Genomic DNA, 27682 nt, shown 5'->3' with positions numbered 1-27682 from the left:
GCAGTGGATTCTCCATGATTGACAGGAACCTGCTCAGTGCCCGTCGCTCTGCCACGGATGTTAAACTGTCCAGCTCCATGCCTACAATAGAGTCTGCCTTCCTCACCAGTTTGTCCAGGCATGAGGCGTCCCTTTTCTTTATGCTGCCTCCCCAGCACACCACTGCGCAGAAGAGGGCGCTCGCCACAACCGTCTGATAGAACATCTGCAGCATCTTATTGCAGATGTTGAAAGACACCAGCCTTCTAAGAAGTATAGTCGGCTCTGTCCTCTCTTACACAGAGCATCAGTATTGGCAGTCCAGTCTAATTTATCATCCATCTGCACTCCCAGGTATTTATAGGTCTGCACCCTCTGCACACAGTCACCTCTGATGATCACGGGGTCCATGATGGGCCTGGGCCTCCTAAAATCCACCACCAGCTCCTTGGTTTTGCTGGTGTTCAGGTGTAGGTGGTTTGAATTGCACCCTTTAACAAAGTCCTTGATTAGGTTCCTGTACTCCTCCTCCTGCCCACGCCTGATGCAGCCCACGATAGCAGTGTCGTCAGCGAACCTTTGCACGTGGCAGGACTCCGAGTTATATTGGAAGTCCGATGTATATAGGCTGAACAAGACCGGAGAAAGTACAGTCCCCTGCAGCGCTCCTGTGCTGCTGACCACAGTGTCAGACCTGCAGTTCCTGAGACGCACATACTGAGGTCTGTCTGTAAGATAGTCCACAGTACATGCTACCAGGTATGAATCTACTCCCATCTCTGCCAGCTTGTCCCTAAGGAGCAGAGGTTGGATGGTGTTGAAGGCGCTAGAGAAGTCTAGAAACATAATTCTTATAGCATCACTGCCTCTGTCCAAGTGGGAGAGGGATCGGTGTAGCATGTAGATGATGGCATCCTCCGCTCCCACCTTCTCATGGTATGCGAACTGCAGAGGGTCGAGGGCGTGGTGGACCTGTGGCCTCAGGTGGTGAAGCAGCAGCCTCTCCATGATCTTCATCACATGTGACGTCAGGGATGTTCCAAGGGCAGCTCAATCAACGGAGTCAGCTCAGCTAACCTATATTTATCATATTACGTATACTTGTGTACAAATGACAAACAGAAAAGCAGTCTGCACCGTTAATCAGCAGCTCTAGTCGGGGTATGCCAAACTGAAGTTGTGAGTCCTAATGATTTAAAAGCTGAGACTGTAGGGGCACCTCTTATACTGGCAGGCAGATCATTCCACAGCTTTGGGACCTGTCACTAAAAGCTTGACCTCCCATTGTTGTTTTATTAATCTTTGAAATCATAAGCAGGCCGGCATCTTGGGATCTCAATGTGCATTCTGTTTTGTTTTGTTTATAATGCAAGCAGTTAACTGCTAGAGGTTAAAAAAAAAGTTTGCTAGCAAGAATTGAATACTTCTTTTTTTTTTTTGTGACTGAAAGCTATTTTACTGATTAATGGGATAATTAATGTAATTAACACCGATGTGCTTCTTATTCATCACCACATTACAACATCATAGCGTTAGAATAATTATGACAAGGACAGTCCGTTCAGACCGACAAGCTCGTCCATCCTGTTTGCTGACATTATCCAAAGTAATCTCTACCTAATCTTTTCCCCTAAAATGGTTACCTGCACACAAACTGGGACTATTCCACCTCAGGAAGGGGCCATCACTTTATGGATTTAGTAAATGCGTGTGCATTTATTTAATGGAATTTGAAAGAGTGTGCATGGCAGCTTGACTGGCCCACCGGGTAATCTCCCCTCATCTCCTGGGGCCTCATGTATAAACGGTGCGTACGCACAGAAATGTTGCGTACGAATGTTTCCACGCTCAAATCGCGATGTATAAAACCTAAACTTGGCGTAAAGCCACGCACATTTCCACGGTAACTCATACCTTGGTGTACGCAATTTCTCCGCTCGGTTTTGCAGACTGGCGGCACCCAGCGTCAAAGCAGTGCTACTGTTCCTGTATGATCACCCTTTCTTTCTTAGCTCCACATTCCTGACGCGGCTTTATAAATACACTGAAATTAACTGCATATTGTTTATTAGTGTAATGCATCTGATCATAATTAACCTGTAGCAATATAATGGTCCAGGGAATAGCCATAGTATTCCAAATACCATAACTGCTTTAGCGTTGTTACGCTCACTGCATCTTGTTCTTCTTTTTGCTGCTCCCGTTAAGGGTTGCCACTGCGGATCATCTTTTTCCACATTACTCTCACTGCACCACTCGGAGTATTTATATCACTGTATCTGAGTGTGAATCACAGCAGCAGATGATCAGAAAGTGAATTATCGGTATATAGTTTCAAGTACACACTACCTCAACCACGGCAAAAAGCGTCAAAGCCTTTCCTGTACGGACCTCGCGTTTCAGAAACAGTTTCATCCCAAGAACTATAAACGCACTCAATCAGTCCATCAAGTGCTCCTTGCAGAACTGTTTGTACTTATAAGTACAATTACCTCACTGTACATTTACCCTACAGTTATAATATTGCACAACCTGCGCTACTTTATAAAATGCGTATGATGACAATATCATTTTTAAGATGAAATGCAGCAAAATATGTTGCTTATAGTATACAGATAAAACTTTAACTTCATTTAAATAATCTGCATTGTTAATAAACATGTGAGGACACGGTGCCGCAGCGTATAGCTGGTTCACGGATAGCTCCTGCCTTGCGCTGTATTATTGCTGGTGCTGACGCGACACTGGAAGGATAGATGAATGGAATAATTAAACATGAAGATATTTCAATGTTCCTTAAAAGTTTTGAAGAATCGGCATTCTAAGCTTACAGATGGCTTAATGTCTATTACAGAGCTGATTGTGTGGCAATTGGGTATTTGGAGAAAGAAAAGTACGTTTGAAAGTGACAGTACTTCTGTAATAAATTATTTCATTGAAGGTCGCACATGGCGCAGCAAGCCTCTTGCGTGAGATATGAACAATCACTGCGTCACCGTGTTCCCATGTTTAATAACATGCTTTCATTGCTATCATCATGAAAATGATATCACGTATACATCTCAGTATTTTAATTATTCAGAGAGCTGTAATATCTCGAATGTAATGGATTCTGTGTCCTGTCGGAGAAAGAGAAAGAACGGAAGCACGTAGTGATTCACACACACAGAGCACATAGAAGATCAAATACAGAACAAAGCATTTAACGTGCTACTTGAGAAACTAGTAAAATAAACGATTTTAAGATGAAGTTTATGATGTTCTACTTTAATGGCAAAATAAACTACGTGATTAAAGTGGAAATTTCGAGATTAAAGTTGACATTTCGTGCTTTTTTCCCCACTGTGTGCCAATTGTTTTTGTCTGTACCCTAATAAGCTTTCATATGACACTCAGACGGTCCGCTGCGAGTCGCCTTTTCACAGCGACTTTGATATGTGATTTCTTTTTCGGGCACTGTGCGACTTTGTGAACTTGAGCCTTTGAGTTTCTCTGACACTCTGTCACTCGATCAACTTTCTTTTGTTGATTATACCACTGTTTAAACCAACAAATAGTACGTTTTTCCTTTGCCTCCACTTGGTATTCGCTGAAATTCTTATATTTTCCCCCGTGCTTTTCCCATTGTCTTTTCACAGAAGGCTATTTATATTGATTTGCATATTCAAAGAGGCGTAATTCTGGGAGGAGTTGGGGCGGGACAGAAGGCGCGTGCACGTGCGTTACTTTTCACGCTGATCGGGATTTATGTAGTGGAAGAACGTGAAATTTTGCGTGCGCACAGATTTCTGCATCTGGATTTTTCTGTGCGTACGCACAATCCCGCTTTTGTGCTTACGCCATGTTATAGTGTGAGTTCTACGCACGGCGTTATACATGAGGCCCCTGGTCTGGATCCACTGTACTACATAAATTCCCTTCGTAATTTAAACACTTCAGTGATGTTTCCTCTTAATCGTTTGCTTAGACTGATTGTAATCTTTCCTCCTAACTCACTGCCTGTAGTCCTGGAATCAGCCTAGTCGCTCTTCTCTGGACTTTCTCTTATGCTGCTATGTCCTTTTTGTAGCCTGGAGATGAAAACTGCACCAAGTACTCCAGATGAGGAATCACCAGAGTGTTATAAAGCTTGAGCCGAACCTCCTGTGATTTGTACTCCTCACATCAAGGCGCTATATAACCTGATATTCTGTTAGCCGTCTTAATGGCTTCTGCACACTGTCTTCAGTTCATAGTGCAGAGTCCATTACGACTCCTAAATCCTTTAACATTTCCTCATAACTCATCCCCTGTAGCCCTGGAATCAGCCTCATTGCTCTTCTCTGGACATTTTCTTGTGCTGCTTATGATGAGGCATCACCAGAGTGTTATAAACCTTGAGCAGAACCTCCTGTGACTTGTACTCCACACATCAAGGCGCTATATAACCTGACATTTTGTTGCCCTTCTTAATGGCTTCTGAGCAATGTCTGCCAGTTGATAGTGTCGAGTCCACTGTGACTCTTAAATCCTTCTCATAATGTGTACTCTTAATTTTCAGACCTCCCATTGTGTACTCAAACCTCCTCCATGCAATACTTTTCATTTATTTCCATTACGTTTAATCTGTCACAGATTTGTCCAAGCCTGTTGTTTTGTCTTGGTAGATGTATTACTCTGCTTTCCCCTTTTGTATTATTAATATGTCGCCTTTATCAGAATGCCTCAAATCTCACAGACTTACCACAGTTTATAAGGTATTGTACGTTATAACTTCTCCCCACCTTCCCTTCTACATGTATCAACCTCAGGCAATTAGGTGTAATAAAAGACAAGCAGGAGTTAAGTTACACTTTAAATAATGTTTTATTGGTAATATTCATAAATAATAGCAATATGCAAAATACATTTGAATATTGGCAAGCATACAACCTGATAAATGCTGATGTGTAGTTTCAGGCGGCACACAGACTTGTTAGTTACTTAAAATGTCTCTAGTTAAGTCCTCATTTGTGGTCAGCTTTCTTTAGAACAGGCCGCATGCCTGTCTCAATATGGCTGTGCTCTTCATTGTGTTGTCCTTTTCAGTCCATGGTGTGTGATGGACTTTCATCAGTTTGGTAAGCGAGAGAGAGATAAAGCAAGCAAATTTATAGGTTTTCTGTCCAACCCCTAAGCCAATAGGGTGTCATGGTACTTAAAGGCTTTTGATACAAGCCAGTTCCAAACAGCCATACTTCAGACCAATGGGAGGACAGAATACCTTCACACCTGCCCTCCAAACCATATGTTAAGGTAAAGTGTGCCAGTTAGGCAGGCTGGCTTTCCTGTGGGGGTTGACTGAGAGTCCTGCAGAGAAATATTAGCCAAACTTGTTTGAGGCACTTCCCCTAACCCTGTCGTCAAAATTACAAAGAGACTCATCCCTAAAAGGGGGAAGGGGTTATTAAACCATCAAACCATTGCTGTTATTATCTATAATGTAACACTAACATTACATTTGCTTTGTCTAAGTTACAAATAAAGACATACAAAATATTTACCAACTTGTATGCAAAATGTCACATCCCAATACCTGTGTGTGCCTGTCTGACTTTCCACGTAGATTGGTATCATATGCACACCCTCTTATTGATGATATTCAAGTCCAGATCCTTTATATTTATTAAAAAGAGAAGCAGCCTACAGCACTGATTCTTGAGGGACACCACCTAATACTGGAAATGTTCCTCTACCCATGACCCTTTGCTTCCTGTGTTTGTACCTGTTAATGCTCTGCCACTGAAATAGACTGGACTGTAGATGTTCACCTCTCGTGAGCCAATAATAGTACAGCTTTGTTCTTTATCTCTTTTCTCTGTCTTTTTCTCTTCCTTTTGCACATGTCTAGCACTTCGCAAACCGTGTTTGTCCAGTTCTGTTGTCCTTGATTGTTTTTGCTGCCTCTTCAGTGTTTGCAGTTGTTCCAATTTTAGTATCATCTGTCCATTTCATAAGTTTACTAACTATACTAGAATCTGTGTTTTTGTTGTAAATCAGAAAAAGTAACTGTCCCCTGAGGGACTCCACTGATGACCTCACTCCACGTGGCGCATTCTCCTCTTATCTGTACTCTGTGTCTCCTGCCGGTTATCCAACTTGTAGTTTTGTCATTTCCAAACTGGCTTTATGAATGTGACGGTGGGTGTGTGCCCCCATAGCAGACAAGGGTCCTGAGCAAGGCTGGTTCCTGCTTTGTATCCGATGCTGTCAGGATGTCCTCACAGGTGGCGCAGTGGTAGTGCTGCTGCTTTGCAGTAAGGAGACTGTGGAAGATTGTGGGTTCGCTTCCCGGTTCCTCCCTGTGTGGATAGCGCTTTGAGTACTGAGAAAAGCGCTATATAAATGTAATGAATTATTATTATTATTATTATTAGACTCCGTCTCCCCACAATCCTCAATTAGATTGACCTGTTTAGAGCAGTGTTTCTTAAACTATGGGTCATGTCATGTGATGTCCGAACTTGAGTTGCGCCGAATCATGATACACAATGATACTTAAAGGGAAAGGGTCACAAACGGCTTGCAGGAATGCCTTGCGATGGGTCTTCAAGCACAAGGGGAAACCTCGGGGACAACAATCAGTGATGATTCTCTAAGAAAGACCAAGAGATGACAATCAGCATCAATTCTGACGCTCCATGGTGATGTTGGGTTGCAATGACACAAAAAAGATCATTTAAGAACCACTGATTTAGAGAATGTATAAGTAATAGCAATGTCGTGTGTACCTGCATGTCAAAACAACATGGTATGCTGAAGTTCTGATCCCGGTCTGCTAATTGCCTGAATTGAGCTTGCACGTGCTTTGCATTTTCCTCTGGCTGCTCAAGTCTTCTTCCTTCATCCCAAAGATGTGTGTGTTAGGTTAATTCACAACTCCTAATTGGCATGTTGTGCTTGTCCTGTGATGGATTGGCACCCCATTCTTATGATGTAATTGGTTTCCGCAATTTGCTTCATGATCAGCAGGTGTCGCTGCCCTTCTTTTTTCTTTCTGCCATGTCACCTTCTTGATTAGCTCACCTGTGGAGTTTGCCATAAGAAAGACTCAAACCCTAATAACTTTGCAGTGGTCAGGCCTGGTTCTCACCATGTACCCAGTGGTTTCAGGATATGCATGCACTTCTTGAACTCTGAGGTGTTGTGATGTGAGATTTTGCATATAACTTGATAAATATTTTGTATGTCTTTATTTGTAATTTAGGCAAAGCAATGTAATTTAGTGTTACTTTGGTGAGAGGCATTCATGTTTGCCCCCCCTTTTACGACTGTTTCTTTGAATTTTACGACAGAGTTGGGGAGGTGTGCTTTAAACCAGTTTGGCAAGTGTTTCTCTGCTAAAGTCTTTCAACCCCCCGCAAGGAAGCCAGGTTACTTTAACATATGGTCTTGGGGCGGGTGGCAGGTTTTAATATGTTGTATTCCCCCATTGGTCTGAAGTATGGCTGTTTGGAATTGGATTGTATCAGAAGCTTTTAAGTACCATGATGTCCTATTGGCTCTAGGGGTTGGACAGAGAATCTATAAATCTGCTTGCTCAACCACATTCTTCCTCTCTTACTAACATCTGAAAGAAGCGTCTCTTACTAACCTCTGATAATGAAGACAACACAATGGAGACCACAGTTTAGCAGCCATATTGGAACAGGCATACGGCCTGTTCTGAAGAAAGCTGAGCACCAATGATGCCTTAACTAGAGACATTTTAAATAACTACAAGTCTGTGTGCCGGCTGAAACTACACATCACTATTTAATCAGGATTTATGGTTGCCAATAATTCAAATGTACTTTGCATATTGTTATTATTTATGAATATTACCAATAATACATTGTTTTATGTGTAACTTAATTCCTGCTTGTCTTTTTACTACACCTAATTGCCTATAGATTTAGAAGGGAAGGTGGGGATGAGTTATATACTATAATGCCTTATAAACAGTAGTAAATCTGTGAGATTAGACATTCTGACAAAGGCTACTTATTAATAATACAATAGGGGAAAGTAGAGCAATATATTACTCTACCAAGACAAAACAGTAGGGAAAAAACGATAATTGATGAATTGTTATGTCATACTAGAATCCTGTCTTTTTGCCAAGTGTTGCCAGGCTAAACGTCCCAAAGCTTTGTGTATTAACAGTGCCAGTTGAAGCCCTAAAAACAGTACGGGGGGTATGGGGTGGGTTGATGTGGTCCCTCTCAGTGAGCATGACCCTTGAGTTACCAGAATGCCACCCCTCGTTGTCTGTAGTGCAGTCAGTATTATTAGTCTTTGAGGACCTTTGCGATTTTGGATCGTGAGTTACATAAATGGCACCTGTTAGCCTCCGGACCGCATGCACCCCTTAACTTTCATAAACGTTGCCGCACTGGTCGGCTGCGTATGTCGCCTAATGGATTTACTGGCTCAGTGTGTTAAGTCAGTTGGCCACTGTAACAGTCCAGGTATTCGCATGACAGGGCCAGCCTGATGTCGCACACACGGAAGTACACGGTTTAGAATCTGGCTCATTTGCCGAGTGGACAGAGAGGTCCAGGATTAAATGGCTTCCTCGCTGTCCAGCGGCTCCTAGTTGACGACTGTGAATTGCGTCTCCGCAAATTTGAATTCATCAGCAACTCTAAAATTCCCTGGTATGTGCGAGTTTGCAAGTGTGGGTAAAGTGGCCTGGCCAGTGGTTCACGGCTGGTTTTTGCTTCATTCCCAGTGCTGCCAGAATATGCATTGGTTCTCCACAGCTTTGATCTGGATAATAGGGATACAAAATAGGTGAATTTAATCACAAATGAAAGAAGAGCATAGAGGTTTACTGCCTTAGCTGCTAGGCCACACTGCCTGGTGGATTCTAATTCAGTCTGCTGCCATATTTAGCTTGTTGTATCCCACCGCATACACCAAATGTGTTTTTTTTTTCATTTCCTTTCATTGACAGCCATCAATTGTCACATCTCCGCCCGAAGGAGATGTTCTGCGGCTTCATCATTCTACTTCTGCTGTTCAGCACTAAATGAGTTCTGTGAAAGATCCTTGGATCTGCTTAACATGGCTGTCCACATCATCTTCTGTGGCTTGAAAAGCAAACACAGTGAGCAGACCGTGGATCGTTTAACTGCTGTGTGACGCCTTAGTTATACAGCAAAATAAATAAGCAGCTCTTCTGTCAATGCACTGCTAGTCTGAGAGCTCGGCCGCTGAGGTCAGAGCAGGAAACGCAGCTCTCTGTAAGGGTGGGCTGCTCGTGCACTGCACTGCCTGTCATATTCTTTGAGGTTTTCAGCTACAAGCCGTCCGAGGGGTCCTGGGCACACGTCGTAACTTCCAGGAGTGAGAAACACGCTGCCAGCCAAAGGGAGTGTGTCTTCGATAAAGCATCTGTGTAGATTAGAGGGTCTGAAAATTTTTTATTTCTCACAAGCTAAAATCTATGTCTCGCTTCTTCAGAGATGTGCGTTCAGCTCCTTGCTGTGGCCATAGAATGCGATTATCTTCTTAGAGTACTTTAGTGTCCTCCATTATCTAGCATGATGGGGAAGTGATGGGGAGTTTTTTTCTCCGTGTTTTTCTATATTTGTATATGTTGTAGTCGAGGAAAGCACTGTAAGCTCCATGGATAAATGTTGGGGCGCCAATCCAATCCTCCCCGTTTAATTCTGTCCATGAAAAGTCACGAAGAAGGGCTGCTATGCGTGCCAATGCAAGGGTTCAAAATTAACAAAACAAGAAAGCCATCAGGCTAAGCAAATGCTGAGTTCTGGTCAGGGAAGAAGGAGCTTCATCTTGGGGTGCAGATTGTTCCAAACCAAAGGTGTCCAACTCTAGTCCTGGAGGGCCTGCAGTGGCTGCAAGTCTTCATTCTAACCATCATATTAATTAGTGACCAGTTTTTGCTGTTGATTAACTTCTTTTGCTTTAGTTTTACCTAACTTGACTCAGAGACCTTAGTCGTTCTTTTTCCTTAACACTAGAATTACCAGAGCCCACAAAAAAAATTCCTTCGCACCTCTCTGTCAGCATCTTTTGTGTTGTAAATGTGTCAATCAGCACAAGCAGCAAGCAGTCTGGTATCCCATCTCCTCACCAACGCAGAAAGGGCAGAAAGAAAGTTCTCTCAGCTCAAGTCTGTTTACTTGCGTGTGAGTTGCCAGGAGTTGTATAGGGTTAATAATATATCGTTATTTGGAATAGTTGCATTTCATGTGTGTTCTGTGTCTACAACAATCTATGTAAACACATTGTTAAAACAGAAACGTTTTTCATGTTTTAGTAATAATTGACAAAATATAGACATGAAGTGTATAATGTGTGACGCCTGAAGTCCAGATATCAAATAAACACTTTTCACAAAAGGCACAAATATAACAGAAGAAGTGTGCTTTTATTCAAGAATCTAACCAAAGAAAAAGAACTCGCGTTAGGCTGTGACATTGACACGCCGTGGTAAGAACTGCTGACTCGTAATCAAAAGATCACCGGTTTGACACCAGATGCCTCCGTTTTCAGAAGTAGAGAGAAGGCCAGAAGGAGTTGCATTGTGTCTTTGTGGACCTGGAGAAAGCATATGACAGGGTGAGGAGAGAGGAGCTGTGGTATTGTATGAGGAAGTCGGGAGTGGCAGAGAAGTACGTAAGAGTTGTACAGGATATGTACGAGGGAAGTGTGACTGTGGTGAGGTCTGCGGTAGGAGTGACGGACGGATTCAATGTGGAGGTGGGAGTACATCAGGGATCGGCTCTGAGCCCTTTCTTATTTGCAGTGGTGATGGACAGACGATATTAGACGTGGATTATGATGTTTGCTGATGACATTGTGATCTGTAATGAGAATAGGGAGCAGATTGAGGAGACCCTGGAGAGGTGGAGATACAGTTAAGTCCATAAATATTTGGACAGAGACAACTTTTTTCTCATTTTGGTTCTGTACATTACCACAATGAATTTTAAATGAAACAACTCAGATGCAGTTGAAGTTCAGACTTTCAGCTTTAATTCAGTGGGGCGAACAAAACGATTGTATAAAAATGTGAGGTAACTAAAGCATTTTTTGAACACAATCCCTTCATTTCAGTGGCTCAAAAGTAATTGGACAAATTAAATAACTGGAAATAAAATGTTCATTTCTAATACTTGGTTGAAAACCCTTTGCTGGCAATGACAGCCTGAAGTCTTGAACTCATGGACGTCACCAGATGCTGGGTTTCCTCCTTTTTAATGCTCTGCCAGGTCTTTACTGCAGCGGCTTTCAGTTGCTGTTTGTTTGTGGGCCTTTCTGTGCGAAGTTTAGTCTTCAACAAGTGAAATGCACACATAGTACACTTAACACCACATGACCATAAGTAAAACACAATTCATTAAAAAATGCCATCACTTTATTATTCCTAACATTAAGATTCCTTCAACTGTAATCAACACTTAATATCCCACCCAACTGAATTAAGATAGCAATGTAAATAAATGAGATGTGTATTATAACATCACGTTACGAGTAGTGAGAAAAGCACTATATAAATGCAAAGAATTATTATTATTATCCATCCATCATCCAACTCACTATATCCTAACTACAGGGTCACGGGGGTCTGCTGGAGCCAATCCCAGCCAACACAGTGCGAAAGGCAAGAAACAAACCCCGGGTAGAGCGCCAGCCCACCGCATGGCACACACACACACACACCATGCACAATTTAGAATCTCCAATGCACCTAAGCTGCATGTCTTTGGACTGTGGGAGGAAACCGGAGCGCCCGGAAGAAACCCACGCAGACACGGGGAGAACATGAAAACTCCACGCAGGGAGGACCAGGGAAGCGAACCCGGGTCTCCTAACTGCAAGGCAGCAGCGCTACCACTGTGCCACTGTGCCACCTATTATTATTATTATTATTAGAAACAATGGGTTAAGTTAATATTATTGTGTTTTGTTTTTCAGCACATGGACAAGTTGGACCCCGTGCAGAGTTAAACTTTAAGGTTCACATCCAGGATTAACTGTTTGCTGTGGACTGCAGCGCCCCGATCGAATGAACCTCCCCTGTGTATTTCGCAATAATGCCTTTACCAGGTAAGGAAGGCCAGATTTACATGTTAACTGTAATTGTGCTTTGGGAAGCGAGGTGGATATGAGAACGGAAGATGGGAAGATGGGAGGACAGACGTCTCTGGTGGGAGCTTTCGTTTATCCTTTGGTCCAGTCTGATCCTTAATACAGGGTGGTACAGGGAAATGGGAAATTTTCAATTTATGTTCAATGCATGAATAAACAAATTACAAAATACATTTAATGATGAAATGTATTGTACAGGATATGCAATTAATGACGGTAATCAATATTCATTTTATGTTTTGAAGAAAACATCATGAAGGGGTTGTCCATTTCTCTGTACACATTCTGACAGCCTGTTGTGGAAATTCTGCACTGCTCGATGTGACATGTCAAGAGGAATGCCAGCGATTTCCTCTTCATTCCTCCTTTTTAGTTCAGCAATGGCTGCAGGGTGTGTGCGGTACTGTTGGCTTTTAAGATGGAAAAAAATCACAAACAGTGACATCTGGGGAGGCTTTGGAATGCCACCGTTACGTGAAATGATGCGCCTTCCAAACAGTCGTCGAATAGCTGCCATCGATTGTCTTGGCAATATGTGAAGTGTCTCCACCTGGGGACTTCTTTTTTAAGGCTGAACCCGTTTCTTCAAAATTATGCACCCATGTTGCAATTGCATGAGCTGACAGGACACGATCACAACGTCCTAACTGGTAATGACGCTGAAATTCCCTTTGTGCTGCAGTCACACTATCACCATTTTTTCTTATAAAAGGCTTTCACAGCGAATGCTCCACTGATCCATTATAAATAATGGCAAGGGGTTCTAAACGAGGTGACATTGATTCCAAACAACTGCCGATGCCCCAGGGTCACCACCGTTTCCCTACACCACCCTGTATGAGCTTTTCCTTGAAAAGCATGTTTCATTATTTATGGGAGCCAGCACTTGTTTGGATGGTAAATGTTTTGTGGCGGAGTGGTATTGGAAGCCTGGCCTTCTTTGTGTTTCTGTCATTGTGATTTTTATGGCGTGCTAATGGGTCCTTCCCATTGTGGATTTTGACGTCTCCTGTATTACTCTGCTGCTACGACCAATCAACACTTTATGAAACGATCTGCTTTAAGAAATGTGTTATCTAAGATTGATTTACTGCTAGAGGTATAAATTAAGACTATAAAGAAGGACGGTGTGCAGTGGATTCACAAAATATTGTGCACACTTTATTTTGTTATAGAATTCATTTCAAATGGAGAAATTTGACATTGTTGCCCATCAACGTACTCAGAAAAATCTGCAAAATTTCTCATTCATTACTTTCTTGTAGCCCCTTTGGCAGCAATTACAGGTTCAAATCTGGGTAAGTCTCTACAAGCTTTGCAGAGCAGGATTTGAGCAGTTTTATCCCATTCTTCCTGGCAAAACTTTAGGTTGACCCCCCCCCTTCAACCCCCCACCTAATCCCCCCACCCCCCCCCCGTATTCTTTCTAAGCTGCGGACCTGCTATACTACACATAACTGACGCTCCCTCACAATGCAGGTAATGTGCCTCATTCGGGACTCCCTGAGCAACCGCTCATTCTACACAAAGTCAAACCAGCGGTACCCAAGGCCTCTCTGAAGAGACACAGTACCGAAGGAGTCCAGTCTTCATCTTGGGTCATTGGATAGCGTCCATGTCTCGCAACCATATAGCAAAACCATATATAGATATTGGGCAGCACGGAGGCGCAGTGGTAGCGCTGCTGCCTCGCAGTTAGGAGACCTGGGTTCGCTTCCCAGGTTCACCCTGCGTGGAGTTTGCATGTTCTCCCCGTGTCTGCGTGGGTTTCCTCCGGGCGCTCCGGTTTCCTCCCACAGTCCAAAGACATGCAGGTTAGGTGGATTGGCGATTCTAAATTGGCCCTAGTGTGTGCTTGGTGTGTGAGTGTGTTTGTGTGTGTCCTGCGGTGGGTTGGCACCCTGCCTGGGATTGGTTCCTGCCTTGTGCCCTGTGTTGGCTGGGATTGGCTCCAGCAGACCCCCGTGACCCTGTGTTCGGATTCAGCAGGTTGGAAAATGGATAGATGGATATATAGATATTTCTGGCTTCAACAGTTGTTAAGTCCTGTTCAGCCTGAAGGCATTTTACAAAATCCTCAGCACACTCAGTCTGTGGAAGGGAAGATCTTGGTATTGCCACATCGTGACATAGTCCTCGATTGGGTCCATGGCTATCTTAGAATCACACAAACCTTGCATAACCTTAAACGATATTCCCATTGGGAAAACGTGACTTTGGACACCAAAGTATGTGAAGTTTGTAACGGAGCTAAATCTGCTTGCTGTTTTCCACGGGGCTGCTTCAACCCATTCCTATTCCTTCTTGACCTTTAGAAGCTTTATCGATCAAATGTCTTATGTTTTTATGTTTTCTAATAAATCAAATGTGATTAATTATAAAACTGGTATCCAGTGCACCAACTCATAAATATTACACTCTCCAAGTCTGACTCTGCAGCCTGTCCCACCCGGAGGTGACCCAGAACTGCTCCTTATTAGCAATAAGATGCAAAAGGCAAAGGAACCAGCAGTTCTCCATCTCCATTTCTAGCCGTGTGTCTTCATCATTCACTATTTGGTTTAATCACCATATATACTCACGTATAGTGCATCCGGAAAGTATTCACAGCGCATCACTTTTTCCACATTTTGTTATGTTACAGCCTTATTCCAAAATGGATTAAAGTCATTTTTTTCCTCAGAATTCTACACACAACACCCCATAATGACAACATGAAAAAAGTTTACTTGAGGTTTTTGCAAATTTATTAAAAATAAAAAAACTGAGAAATCCCATGTCCATAAGTATTCACAGCCTTTGCTCAATACTTTGTCGATGCACCTTTGGCAGCAATTCCAGCCTCAAGTCTTGTTGAATATGATGCCACAAGCTTGGCACACCTATCCTTGGCCAGTTTTGCCCATTCCTCTTTGCAGCACCTCTCAAGCTCCATCAGGTTGTTTGGGAAGCGTCGGTGCACAGCCATTTTAAGATCTCTCCAGAGATGTTCAATCGGATTCAAGTGTGGGCTGTGGCTGGGCCACTCAAGGACATTCACAGAGTTGTCCTGAAGCCACTCCTTTGATATCTTGGCTGTGTGCTTAGGGTCGTTGTCCTGCTGAAAGATGAACCGTCGCCCCAGTCTGAGGTCAAGAGCGCTCTGGAGCAGGTTTTCATCCAGGATGTCTCTGTACATTGCTGCAGTCATCTTTCCCTTTATCCTGACTAATCTCCCAGTCCCTGCCACTGAAAAACATCCCCACAGCATGATGCTGCCACCACCATGCTTCACTGTAGGGATGGTGCCCGGTTTCCTCCAAACGTGACGCCTGGCATTCACACCAAAGAGTTCAATGTTTGTCTCATCAGACCAGAGAATTTTCTTTCTCATGGTCTGAGAGTCCTTCAGGTGCCTTTTGGCAAACTCCAGGCGGGCCGCCATGTGCCTTTTACTAAGGAGTGGCTTCCGTCTGGCCACTTTACCATACAGGCCTGATTGGTGGATTGCTGCAGAGATGGTTGTCCTTCTGGAAGGTTCTCCTCTCACCACAGAGGACCTCTGGAGCTCTGACAGAGTGACCATCGGGTTCTTGGTCACCTCCCTGACTAAGGCCCTTCTCCCCCGATCGCTCAGTTTAGATGGGCGGCCAGCTCTAGGAAGAGTCCTGGTGGTTTCAAACTTCTTGCACTTACGGATGATGGAGGCCACTGTGCTCATTGGGACCTTCAAAGCAGCAGAAGTTTTTCTGTAACCTTCCCCAGATTTGTGTCTCGAGACAATCCTGTCTTGGAGGTCTACAGACAGTTCCTTTGACTTCATGCTTGGTTTGTGCTCTGACATGAACTGTCAACTGTGGGACCTTATATAGACAGGTGTGTGCCTTTCCAAATCATGTCCAGTCAACTGAATTTACCACAGGTGGACTCCAATGAAGCTGCAGAAACATCTCAAGGATGATCAGGGGAAACAGGATGCACCTGAGCTCAATTTTGAGCTTCATGGCAAAGGCTGTGAATACTTATGTACATGTGCTTTCTCAATGTTTTTATTTTTAATAAATTTGCAAAAATGTAAATACATCTTGCCTGAAGAAGGGGCCTGAGTTGCCTCGAAAGCTTGCCTATTGTAATCTTTTAAGTTAGCCAATAAAAGGTGTCGTTTTGCTTGGCTTTTCTCTACAAAAATCTCAAGTAAACTTTTTTCACGTTGTCATTATGGGGTGTTGTGTGTAGAATTTTGAGGACAAAAATGAATTTAATCCATTTTAGAATAAGGCTGTAACATTACAAAATGTGGAAAAAGTGATGCACTGTGAATACTTTCCGGATGCACTGTATAAGTCGGGTCTTGAAACCCGAAAAACTGATCATAAAATCAGACCCCGACTTATATGCACGTTCAAAAATACGACACTTAATTTTTTTTTTACATCTTCTTGCCTCCTCCAATCTCGCTCCAGACACATTGAATTTTGTTGCAGCAGTGCAGTTGCCATTTTCTTTCGCCACTTCGACGACTTAATTTAAAACCAGCTTCATATTTTCTTCTGATCAAACGCTCCATCGTAGATAACGGATGCTCTTACGATAAAGGTATATGAGGGTGTGAGATACAAAAAACACAAAACAGTGCAAACGTCGCTTCAAGAATAGTTCTGGTATTAGTGTGTGGTCACGTAAGCACAATACATAGAAAAGAAAGGCCGTGCGCCCTGTGGTTACTCTCTCAGATGGGCGTTAGCATATCATAATCTCTTGGACCAATAGCGTGAGTTTTCTGAATTCGACTTATACAAATGACATTATAGAAATTATACGGTAAAATCAAGCCCTGACTTACCCGCGAGTATACATTGTAAGCACTCAGAATGAAACTGAAGAGAAAGAGAAGACCTGAAAATTATTCATCTGTTTTAGGCTTCAAATCACGTGGATGATACATGTCTCATTAGAAAGGAAAACAAAAATCTATGATTTAAGAATGAACTGACATGGTAGAGTTAAAACACTAGAACATTAGAACAATCGAGACGAGAACAGGCCATTCAGCCCAACAAAGCTCACCAGTCCTGTCCACTTATTTCTTCCAAATAAACATCAAGTCAAATTTTGAAAGTCCCTAAAGTCTTACTGCCTACCACACTACTTGGTCACTTATTCCAAGTGTGTATCGTTCTTTGTGTAAAGAAAAACTTCCTAATGTTTGTGTGAAATTTACCCTTCACAAGTTTAACACTAACAAGCCATGAAATTAAATGAGATCTGCCATTGGAGAGGATTGGCTTCTGATTAACCAACTGGGTTGGAACACAAAAACCTGCAGCCACTGCGGCCCACCAGGATCGGATTGGGCCACCCATGGACTATAGCGCTATATAAATGTAATGAATTATTATTATTATTAATTAGTAGACTATTTTAAAGGCTTTTTCATTTAGAATTCATAATCAGTGTTGTTCATCTGTTTATCAGGGTGGATGCACAAACCACATCCTCGCGTGCGAAAGTTTGGATTTCAACCTCGTCCCTGAAAATAATTCAAAATGGGGAATAGCTACAGTGACTAAAGTGAGAATTTTGTGGAAAACCATTTTTTTACAAAGTAACTCAATTGTGATTTTTTTTTTAATGGTGGTGGTACCTTGTCGTGGAATTGTGAACGAATTCCCTGATCTTGGACATTAAGGAAAGCTGGCAGTAGAATTTGTCTTTTCTTTTCTCTTTGGTTGTTTGACTGCTTTAAGAACATGTGTGGATTTTTCATCTTTGTACTTCAGTCCCCGTCCCCCCCAACGTCCTTAAGACATACTTGTTAGGTTAAACCCAAAAAATTGATCATAAAATCAGACCCCGACTTATATGCACGTTCAAAAATACGACACTTAATTTTTTTTTTACATCTTCTTGCCTCCTCCAATCTCGCTCCAGACACATTGAATTTTGTTGCAGCAGTGCAGTTGCCATTTTCTTTCGCCACTTCGACGACTTTTAATTTAAAACCAGCTTCATATTTTCTTCTGATCAAACGCTCCATTGTAGATAACGGATGCTCTTACGATAAAGGTATATGAGGGTGTGAGATACAAAAAACACAAAACAGTGCAAACGTCGCTTCAGGAATAGTTCCGGTATTAGTGTGTGGTCACGTAAGCACAGTACATAGAAAAGAAAGGCCGTGCGCCCTGTGGTTACTCTCTCAGGTGGGTGTTAACATATCATAATCTCTTGGACCAATAGCGTGAGTTTTCTGAATTCGACTTATACAAATGACATTATAGAAATTATACGGTAAAATCAAGCCCTGACTTACCCGCGAGTATACATTGTAAGCACTCAGAATGAAACTGAAGAGAAAGAGAAGTCCTGAAAATTATTCATCTGTTTTAGGCTTCAAATCACGTGGATGATACATGTCTCATGTCTCATGGATGCACAAACCACATCCTCGCGTGCGAAAGTTTGGATTTCAACCTCGTCCCTGAAAATAATTCAAAATGGGGAATAGCTACACTGACTAAAGTGAGAATTTTGTGGAAAACCATTTTTTTACAAAGTAACTCTTTTGTGATTTTTTTTTTAATGGTGGTGGTACCTTGTCGTGGAATTGTGAACGAATTCCCTGATCTTGGACATTAAGGAAAGCTGGCAGTAGAATTTGTCTTTTCTTTTCTCTTTGGTTGTTTGACTGCTTTAAGAACATGTGTGGATTTTTCATCTTTGTACTTCAGTCCCCGTCCCCCCCCCCCCCCACCCCCCATGTCCTTAAGACATACTTGTTAGGTTAATTAGCAATTCTTAATATGAGATAAAGCGATCATTCTAAGAATTGACTGTCGTGGGAGGTGTGCCAGCACGCCACCATTCCTGACCCGTGTGATGCTTTCCAAGGCTGGCTTCATTTTCTTACCTAATTAGTTTTACACATCACTGGCACTTCATTTGTGGCGGCTCATCTTGCAGAGGCCCGATTTGTGCTGCTTTTGGAGGAAGTTCAAAAGCGGCTAAAAATAAAGCTTGCATCATGCAGTGATCTTAGGGGCAATGTAGCAAAGTGGAGCTTCATACTTCTTGGCTTGTCTTTCTGCCTCGGATTGATTTATTTTTTCGCTGTCTGTTGTAAATGGACGTGTCCTCACCCCTACCCCTTGAACCCAACTGAAAGAGACGTGGGTTTTGATAAACAAAAAGAATCAAAAGGCAGTGAGAAGAAAGGAGGGTATCTGTGGGCACATCATGTGATGGTAAGTACACGCTAGAGTGCCCACCTTTGTGTAGTCATTCATTCTTTCATATCCCACTTATTTCAGTAAGCTAAGGTCATGGTGGCAGAGTCTGTTCTTGCCACATAGGTAATAAAGCAGGAAACAACTGTAGACATGGATACCAGGGCATTACAGGGCATACATACATCAGAACTAAACCTAATAACACCGGGCAAGTTTACAGTCACTAGTCATCCTAAGGATGTGTGAAGAAGCTGGAGTCTTTGTTCCTTCCTTTTGTCTACTGCGATGCAAGCACTAACTCTAGAGCAGGAGTCTCCAACCTTCTTTTTCCCCTGAGAGCTACTTTTACAAAATGAAAATGGCCGGGAGCTCCTCGTATTTTCTAACATTTATTTTCATAGCTTATTTCAACCCAAACAAACTGAATAAGCTTATTTTGCCTCAACGTTTCCAAAATGTTGGTGTCCACAACTCACATTTTGCATTAAAACATCACAAAAAATATTGAGTTCACCTGCAAGTGCATTTTGTATGTCTGTATGCATTTTCTGGTGTATCTCACACTATTGGATTAAAACATGAATGCTGTCAAAACAAAACACTGCAATTCCAAATCCACAGATCTGACTTATTGTCATTTTGTCACATGTCACTGTGTCACTTTATTCACAGGTCCAGTTGCATGTGTGATGTGTTTTTTAGTTAGTCAGACGACTCAACATGAGAGGCAGGTGTCTGGCGGAGTGGAGCCCCTGAGGTTCACTCTGATGAAGTCCTTTAAATGTCCGTCTGTCACTCTTTGATTTCATGACATTCACGTCAGACTCACTGCGGTATGGAGACCCAAACAAAGCAGACATTTTCAGAGCTGCTTGGTGAAGATTCTTATAGTTATCAGGCTCTACTAAGCTCCAGAAATGCTGAGAATGCTGTTGAGACTTTAACTGCACATTATTTTGAAGGTTTACTAATATATAATATATAAAATCCAATGTCTGTCTGTATGCCTGCCCGCTTTTCACGAGAGAACTACTTAACAGATTTAGATCGGGTTTTTTTGTATAATTTGCTTGAACATTCCGGTTGATTTTGTGACTTCTCTCATTTCGCAATGTATCACAGTTCGCTTGCGGTACCAATTCATTTGCGTGAATCTGAGATCCACATTGCGGGCCGAGGAGAGGGGCCTTCCTCACTCAACTCGCCAGCTTCGGGGCATGGTCCTTATCTCCGCTTAGCCATCGAACGAGAGAACAATTGAATTCAGTTTAGGTCTTGATGAGTTTGAGTCCGGATATTCTCTTAAGTGTATGCCACATTGAAAAGATAGATTGCAATTTAGATTGTGGATCATGATTTTCTGTTAAAAGGATGGTGATATGATATTTTTGGAAAGATTGCCCACCCCTAATTTGACTCATCAAGTTTTCAAATTTATGTAGGATTCATTAACCCTTTGGCGAGCTACTTGGAAAGGGGTTTGCGAGCTACTGTTAGCTCGCGAGTAACGTGTTAGAAACCCCTGCTGTAGAGCAAGATGCAGAAGACAGGAAGATATGGAATAAGATAATCCTCTGTGGCAACCCCTAACAGGAACAGCTGAAAGAAAAAGAAGATGCAAGCACTCGCTCCGACAGCCTATCCACAACGACTCTCCATTGTTCCTGTATCCTGTAGCAGTCGTTCAGCTTCCACTAGAGACAACTTCATAATTTTACAGTCTTCTCTGTTGTTACCCAGCCAATGCTTCTTTGATCTTCCTGCAGGTCTTTTGCTGTGAATATGACCATCTCTTATATATATTTCACTCCAGAATGTCTTGATGGTCTTGAGATTTCATTGTTCCCTGCACAGACTCAAGGCACCCCATGCCAGACGCAGCAATCAGCCCCAAAACATAACTGAGCCTCCTCTGTGTTTCACAGTAGGCTTGGTGTTTTTTTTCTTTGAAAGCTTAATTTTTGTCCTTCTGAGGACGCAGAGCTGATGTGACTTGTCACAAAGCTCCAGTTTTGTCTCATCTGTCCAAAGGACATTCTCCCAGAAGCATTCTGGCAAATCCATCCATCCATCCATTTTCCAACCCGCTGAATCCGAACACAGGGTCACGGGGGTCTGCTGGAGCCAATCCCAGCCAACACAGGGCACAAGGCAGGAAACAATCCCGGGCAAGGTGCCAACCCACCGCAGGACACACACAAACACACCCACACACCAAGCACACACAAGGGCCAATTTAGAATCGCCAATCCACCTAACCTGCATGTCTTTGGACTGTGGGAGGAAACCGGAGCGCCTGGAGGAAAGCCACGCAGACACGGGGAGAACATGCAAACACCACGCAGGGAGGACCCGGGAATCGAACCCAGGTCCCCAGATCACCCAACTGCGAGGCAGCAGTGCTACCCACTACGCCACCGTGCCGCCCATTCTGGCAAATCATTTTAGCCAACTCCAGTTGGGCTTTTTATGTGGAATTCTCCTGGGTCATCTTTCATTGAGCCCACAGTCACTCAAAAAGTAACAGATAGTGCAATCAGACTTTAATGGACCTCAACCTTGGAGTTCAGCTTGTATCTCTTTGGAAGTTGTCCTTGGATTTTTGTCTGCCATTCTCACTATCCTTCTGCCCATTCTGAGGTTGATTTTCCCATGGCAGCCTCATCCAGGAAGGTTGGCTACAGTCCCAATGGACCTTAACCTTCTTAATAATATTTGCAACTGGTATCACAGGAACATCAGGCTGCTTGGAGATGCTCTTCTAGCCTTTGCCTTTAACACACTTGTCTATTATTTTCTTTTTGATCTTCTCGGACGACTCTCTCCTTTGCTTTCTGTGGTCCATGTTTAGTGTGGGACACAAAATGACACCAAACAGCAGGGTGACGACTTTTCTCCATTTAAATCGTTCTAGTGACTGATTGCACAATTAGAAATGTGTGATGCGAATTCAAAAACACAGCAAGTTGGAAAAATCACTCAAATCCAATTCTTTAAGATATTTTCTAGAGGTCCCAACAAATGTCTCCAGCCCATTGTAGAATCTCTTTGTAGAATAAGTCATACTTGATGTCTTTTCACACTTGCTTTGCTTTACTCAATGACATATCAAAGGTGTGCAGGTAGACAGGGGACAATTGTTTGTCATTTTAACACTTTTCAGGAGGCAGACGACACATTTTCAATGAGCTGCAAGGGTTCTGACACAATTGTGTATATTTTGTTTCTCTTATGTTCTTTGTGTTTTCAGTATGACAGTTACAGCTTGATTCCTTGTGCTTTGCTGCAGATTCAGGATTTTTTTCTTCATATTGTACACGCGGCTGAGAAGCGAGTTACAAAGATCACAACACATTACAGTTGTACATATGTATCTTCACAGCTGGAGCACAGGAGAGTTAAGTGACACAGTGAGGCTGAGGCAGGAACTAGATAGATAGATAGATAGATAGATAGATAGATAGATAGATAGATAGATAGATAGATACTTTATTAATCCCAGGGGGAAATTCACATACTCCAGCAGCAAAAAATATTAAATTAAAGAGTAATAAAAAATGCAGGTAAAAAACAGACAATAACTTGAATAATGTTCAACGTTTACCCCCTCTGGTGGAATTGAAGAGGAGGAATGATCTTCTCAGTCTGTCAGTGGAGCAGGACAGTGACAGCAGTCTGTCGCTGAAACTGCTCCTCTGTCTGGAGATGACACTGTTTAATGGATGTAGTGGATTCTCCATAATTGATAGGAGCCTGCTGAGTGCCCGTTGCTCTGCTACGGATGTCAAACCGTCCAGCTCTATGCCAACAATAGAGCCTGCCTTCCTCACCAGTTTGTCCAGGCGTGAGGCATCCTTCTTCTTAATGCTGCCTCCCCAGCACACCACTGCGTAGAAGAGGGCACTCGCCACAACCATCTGATAGAACATCTGCAGCATCTTACTGCAGATGTTGAAGGATGCCAGTCTTCTAAGGAAGTACAGGCGGCTCTGTCCTTTCTTGCACAGATAATCAGTATTGGCAGTCCAGTCCAATTTATCGTCCAGCTGCACTCCCAGGTATTTATAGGTCTGCACCCTCTGCACACAGTCACCTCTGATGATCACGGGGTCCATGAGGGGCCTGGGTCTCCTAAAATCCACCACCAGTTCCTTGGTTTTGCTGGTGTTCAGTTGTAGGTGGTTTAAGTCGCACCATTTAACAAAGTCCTTGATGAGGTTTCTATACTCCTCCTCCAGCCCATTCCTGATGCAGCCCACGATAGCAGTGTCGTCAGCAAACTTTTGCACGTGGCAGGACTCCGAGTTATATTGGAAGTCCGATGTATATAGGCTGAATAGGACCGGAGAAAGTACAGTCCCCTGCGGCGCTCCTGTGTTGCTGACCACAATGTCAGATCTGCAATTCCCGAGACGCACATACTGAGGTCTGTTTGTAAGATAGTCCACGATCCATGCCACCAGGTATGAATCTACTCCTATCTCTGTCAGCTTGTCCCTAAGGAGCAGAGGTTGGATGGTGTTGAAGGCGCTAGAGAAGTCTAGAAACATAATTCTTACAGCGCCACTGCCTCTGTCCAAGTGGGAGAGGGATCGAAGTAGCATATAGATGATGGCATCTTCCGCTCCCACCTTCTCCTGGTATGCGAACTGCAGAGGGTCGAGGGCGTGTTGAACCTGTGGCCTCAGGTGTTGAAGCAGCAGCCGCTCCATGGTCTTCATCACATGTGATGTTAGAGCGATAGGCCGGAAGTCATTCAGCTCACCAGGACGTGATACCTTTGGGACTGGGGTGATGCAAGATGTTTTCCAAAGCCTCGGGACTTTCCCCTGTTCCAGGCTCAGGTTGAATATGCGCTGTAGAGGACCCCCTAGCTCTAATGCACAGACCTTCAGCAGTCGTGGCGATACTCCATCTGGACCTGCTGCTTTGCTGGCATGAAGTTTCCTCAGCTCTCTGCTCACTTGCGCTGCTGTAATTGTGGGTGGGGATGTCTCTCCTATGTTGGTATCAGCAGAAGGATGTGTAGAGAGTGCAGTACTCCGAGGTGAGAGTGGCTTAGGGTGGTCAAACCTGTTAAAGAAGATGTTCATTTGGTTTGCTCTCTTCACGTCTCTCTCGATGGTGGTACCCCGCTTCGAGCTGCAGCCAGTGATGATCTTCATCCCATCCCACACTTCCTTCATGAACCCTGTAGTCCAAACTCACCACATTGCCTGTGTCATTTTACGAAAATCACGCATTTCTATTATTTATGCTACCCATGATTATTGAATTCAGGAAATCTGGGCCATCAGCCCTGTGCACCCAGTTTTTAAACTCCTAGGCTCCTGGTGTAGCTCCTGGGGCCTAATGCACTCTGTCTCTCTAATCGGCATATGCTTTTGTGCTGACTCTTTTGTACTTTGGGCGCTTTGCTTTATGCTCTGACTGGATGCTGATACGCTAGACGGCCCCTTTCTATATCTTGTAATTTTTCTTTTTCTTGGCTGTGCTTTTTTGAAAAGTAATGACCTCCACCCTCTGGCAATTGTCTGTTAGAATAAGCAGGTTTTGAATATGAAAGGACAAGGAGTGAATACTTAAAGTTACACTCTGTGCTTGTGAACTATAAGAAAAAAATGAAACGATTTAGTGAATGAATAGAAATACTTAGGAACTAACTTAGATAACAACCTTAACTGGAACGCAAATACAAAAAAAAATATTCTCTAAATGCAATCGGCGTGTATTTCTCACTTGTGACGATGCGGGTTCGCTTCATGCTCCCATCTCGCTTCAGGGAGCCCTTGAACCCGTCACCGTCTGTAATGTTACCGATGAGCTGGGGATGGTGCAAAAGTGCAAAGTGCATTTATTTGAAACCAACAAACAGAAACAAATGTTCAAATAAATAAGTACAGTATCTTTCAAAGTCATTAAATAAATACAGTGGAACCTCGGTTTGTGAGCATAATTCATTCCGGAAACGTGCTCGTAGTCCAAAGCACTCGTATATCAAAGTGAATTTCCCCATAAGAAATAATGGAAACTCAGATGATTTGTTCCACAACCCAAAACTATTCATATAAAAATGATTAAACAAAATATAAAGTAAAAATACATAAAATAAATTAACTTGCACTTTACCTTTGAAAAGAATCATGGCTGGTGTGAGTGAGTTTCTAAACTCTTGTGGGATTGCACCCAACGGGACGACACGTGGAAGAGCATCCCAAAGCAATCGCAGTCTCCCAGCACTGTAGCAGTTCTCCATAAAAGCGAATCCGAAAAGATCGCGGACATGCTATAAGCGCCTGCTGTCGATGGGTGATACAAGGAACATTATAAATGTGCAGGGCCCTGCCTGACTGCTGTGTCTGTGTATAAATAACCGCGCTGTTGCTGTTTCAAGCTGAATAAAGCTGGTGTTGCTAAAGTACTGAGACTCAGCTTCGTGTTTTAGGGTGCAAGATGGGGACTCGCACGTCACAACACACACACGCGTGCGCGAGCGAGCACACACACGAGTGCGCGCGAACACACATACACACACAAGCGCGCGCACACAGTCACAATGCTGTAGTAAACAGTATACGCTCGTACGGATGTTGACTATATGAGTGAGGCACGCCGACTCAGACAGAGAATAGGAGACGATTACCCACAATCCCTCAGTGAGAGAGAGAGAAGAACCATCAGCTCAGTTGTGATCACATGACGCTCAGCAGACAAACTACTCATACTGTAAGACCTTGCTCGTTTATCAAGTGAAAATTTATTAGAAAATTTTTGCTCGTCTTGCAAAACACTCGTAAACCAAGTTACTCGCAAACCGAGGTTCCACTATAATCCATAAAACAGTAGTGAAGTGGAGGTTAAAACCAATTAGAAAAAATCTGAAAAACAACGAGGTTAAAAGAACAGCTGAAAGCTATCCTTTTAACAATCCGGTGCATCCTTCTACTCTCCCCTGCTCCTCCCAAACGAACCCTGAAACAGGGGAGTCACCCTAGCTGCAGCTGACCTGCTCTGCCTGCTTTTTTTATCGACCCCTGGCTCCGGTAAGCTCCTCCAAACAGCGACTTGGGTTCCACAGCGACCAGGGTGCCCACGCTGTAGGAAGTCCCAACTCCCGCTGCCTTACGCGGAGAGTCATCTGCCTTCCGGTCACTCCTGCTCTTCAAAATAAACTCAGTGGGAGCGACCACTACTTCTGCTCCTCGGGTGTCGGCCAAACACCCAGGCTCCCTGCTCAGCTGCACTCGCTCACTCTCCTGCACCAGCTTTCTCCTGCTGCTGCTGCTTCCTGCCTTCTTCCTCCACACTCCTGCAACCTCCGTTTCTTTCTTTCATTTTTTTTTCCTTTAACCGACTCGCACTTCTATTTATGAAGAGGACATGGCAGTCGTGGCAATCAGCACCTCCCGAGAACAGTTACGGATACGGATTGTCTCTCACCTGTGCACTTAGGTGAGAAACATCCACATCACAAACTCCTCAGATAGCTGCTTCGGCCACACACCACCACGCCCCCCTCGCTAAGCCACGAGTATGGCGATTATTCATTTTAAAACTGGCCCTTTTAACGGGAGCTGTGGACCCGCTATACCACACTCCTCCATAAACTCAAACTATTTATTTTTATGCAGTCTGTCTCTCAGCTGAAGTGCATGGCATTGAAATAAATTTCACAAATTATATTGGCACAAATAATCTTCTTGCTACAGCAGCCTTGTGCTAAAATCATTTAAATTCATTGATCTCAACATCGAGCAAGAATCAGTCCCACAGAATGGCAAAGTGAAAACAGGATTTTAGAATTTTTTACAAATGTTTTAGAAATATTCCATAGACACGAGTGTTCAGACCCTTCTTGAAATTTAGCTCAGGTGCATCCCATTCTATTGATCATCGTTGAGATGTTTCTACGCCTTATTTGGAGCTCACCGGTGGTCAGTTCAATTGATTGGACTGATTAGGAAAGGCACACACACTGGTCTATAGAGGGTCCACCCACCTTTGACAGAAAACAAGCCATGAGGTGGGAGGAATTACCTGCAGAGCTTAGAGACAGGATTGTGTGTGATCTGGGGAAGGCTACAAAAATCCCTGCAGCATTGAAGGTCCCCAAGATAACAACCTTAACTGGAATGCAAATACAAAAAACATACAGTACTGTGCAAACGTTTTAAGCAGGTGTGAAAAAATGCTGTAAACAAAGAATGCTTTCAAAAATGGAAGTGTTAATCATTTATTTTCATCAATCAACAAAATGCAGTGAATGAGCAAAAGGGAAATGTAAATCAAATCAATATTTGGTGTGACCACCCTTTGCCTTCAAAACAGCATCAATTCTTCCAGGTACACTTGCACACAGTTTTTGAAGGATC

The 27682-nt window shown here is 43.2% G+C and overlaps 1 protein-coding gene across 1 annotated transcript in view; it reads left to right on the top strand.

Moving 5' to 3' along the window:
• Positions 1 to 27682, top strand: part of LOC114647433 (USP6 N-terminal-like protein) — a 284398-nt gene that overhangs the window by 82968 nt on the left and 173748 nt on the right. Inside the window, exon 2 of the mRNA XM_051923606.1 lies at positions 11929 to 12060. Within this exon, the coding sequence (XP_051779566.1) occupies positions 12048 to 12060 (13 nt within the window). The 5' untranslated portion in view covers positions 11929 to 12047. The remainder of the gene's footprint in view (positions 1 to 11928; positions 12061 to 27682) is intronic.

The sequence above is a fragment of the Erpetoichthys calabaricus genome, chromosome 2 (genome assembly GCF_900747795.2).
Source record: "Erpetoichthys calabaricus chromosome 2, fErpCal1.3, whole genome shotgun sequence".
NCBI lineage: Eukaryota > Metazoa > Chordata > Cladistia > Polypteriformes > Polypteridae > Erpetoichthys > Erpetoichthys calabaricus.
Note: the sequence above shows the minus strand (reverse complement) of the source record. Positions and strands in the feature narration are given on the sequence as shown.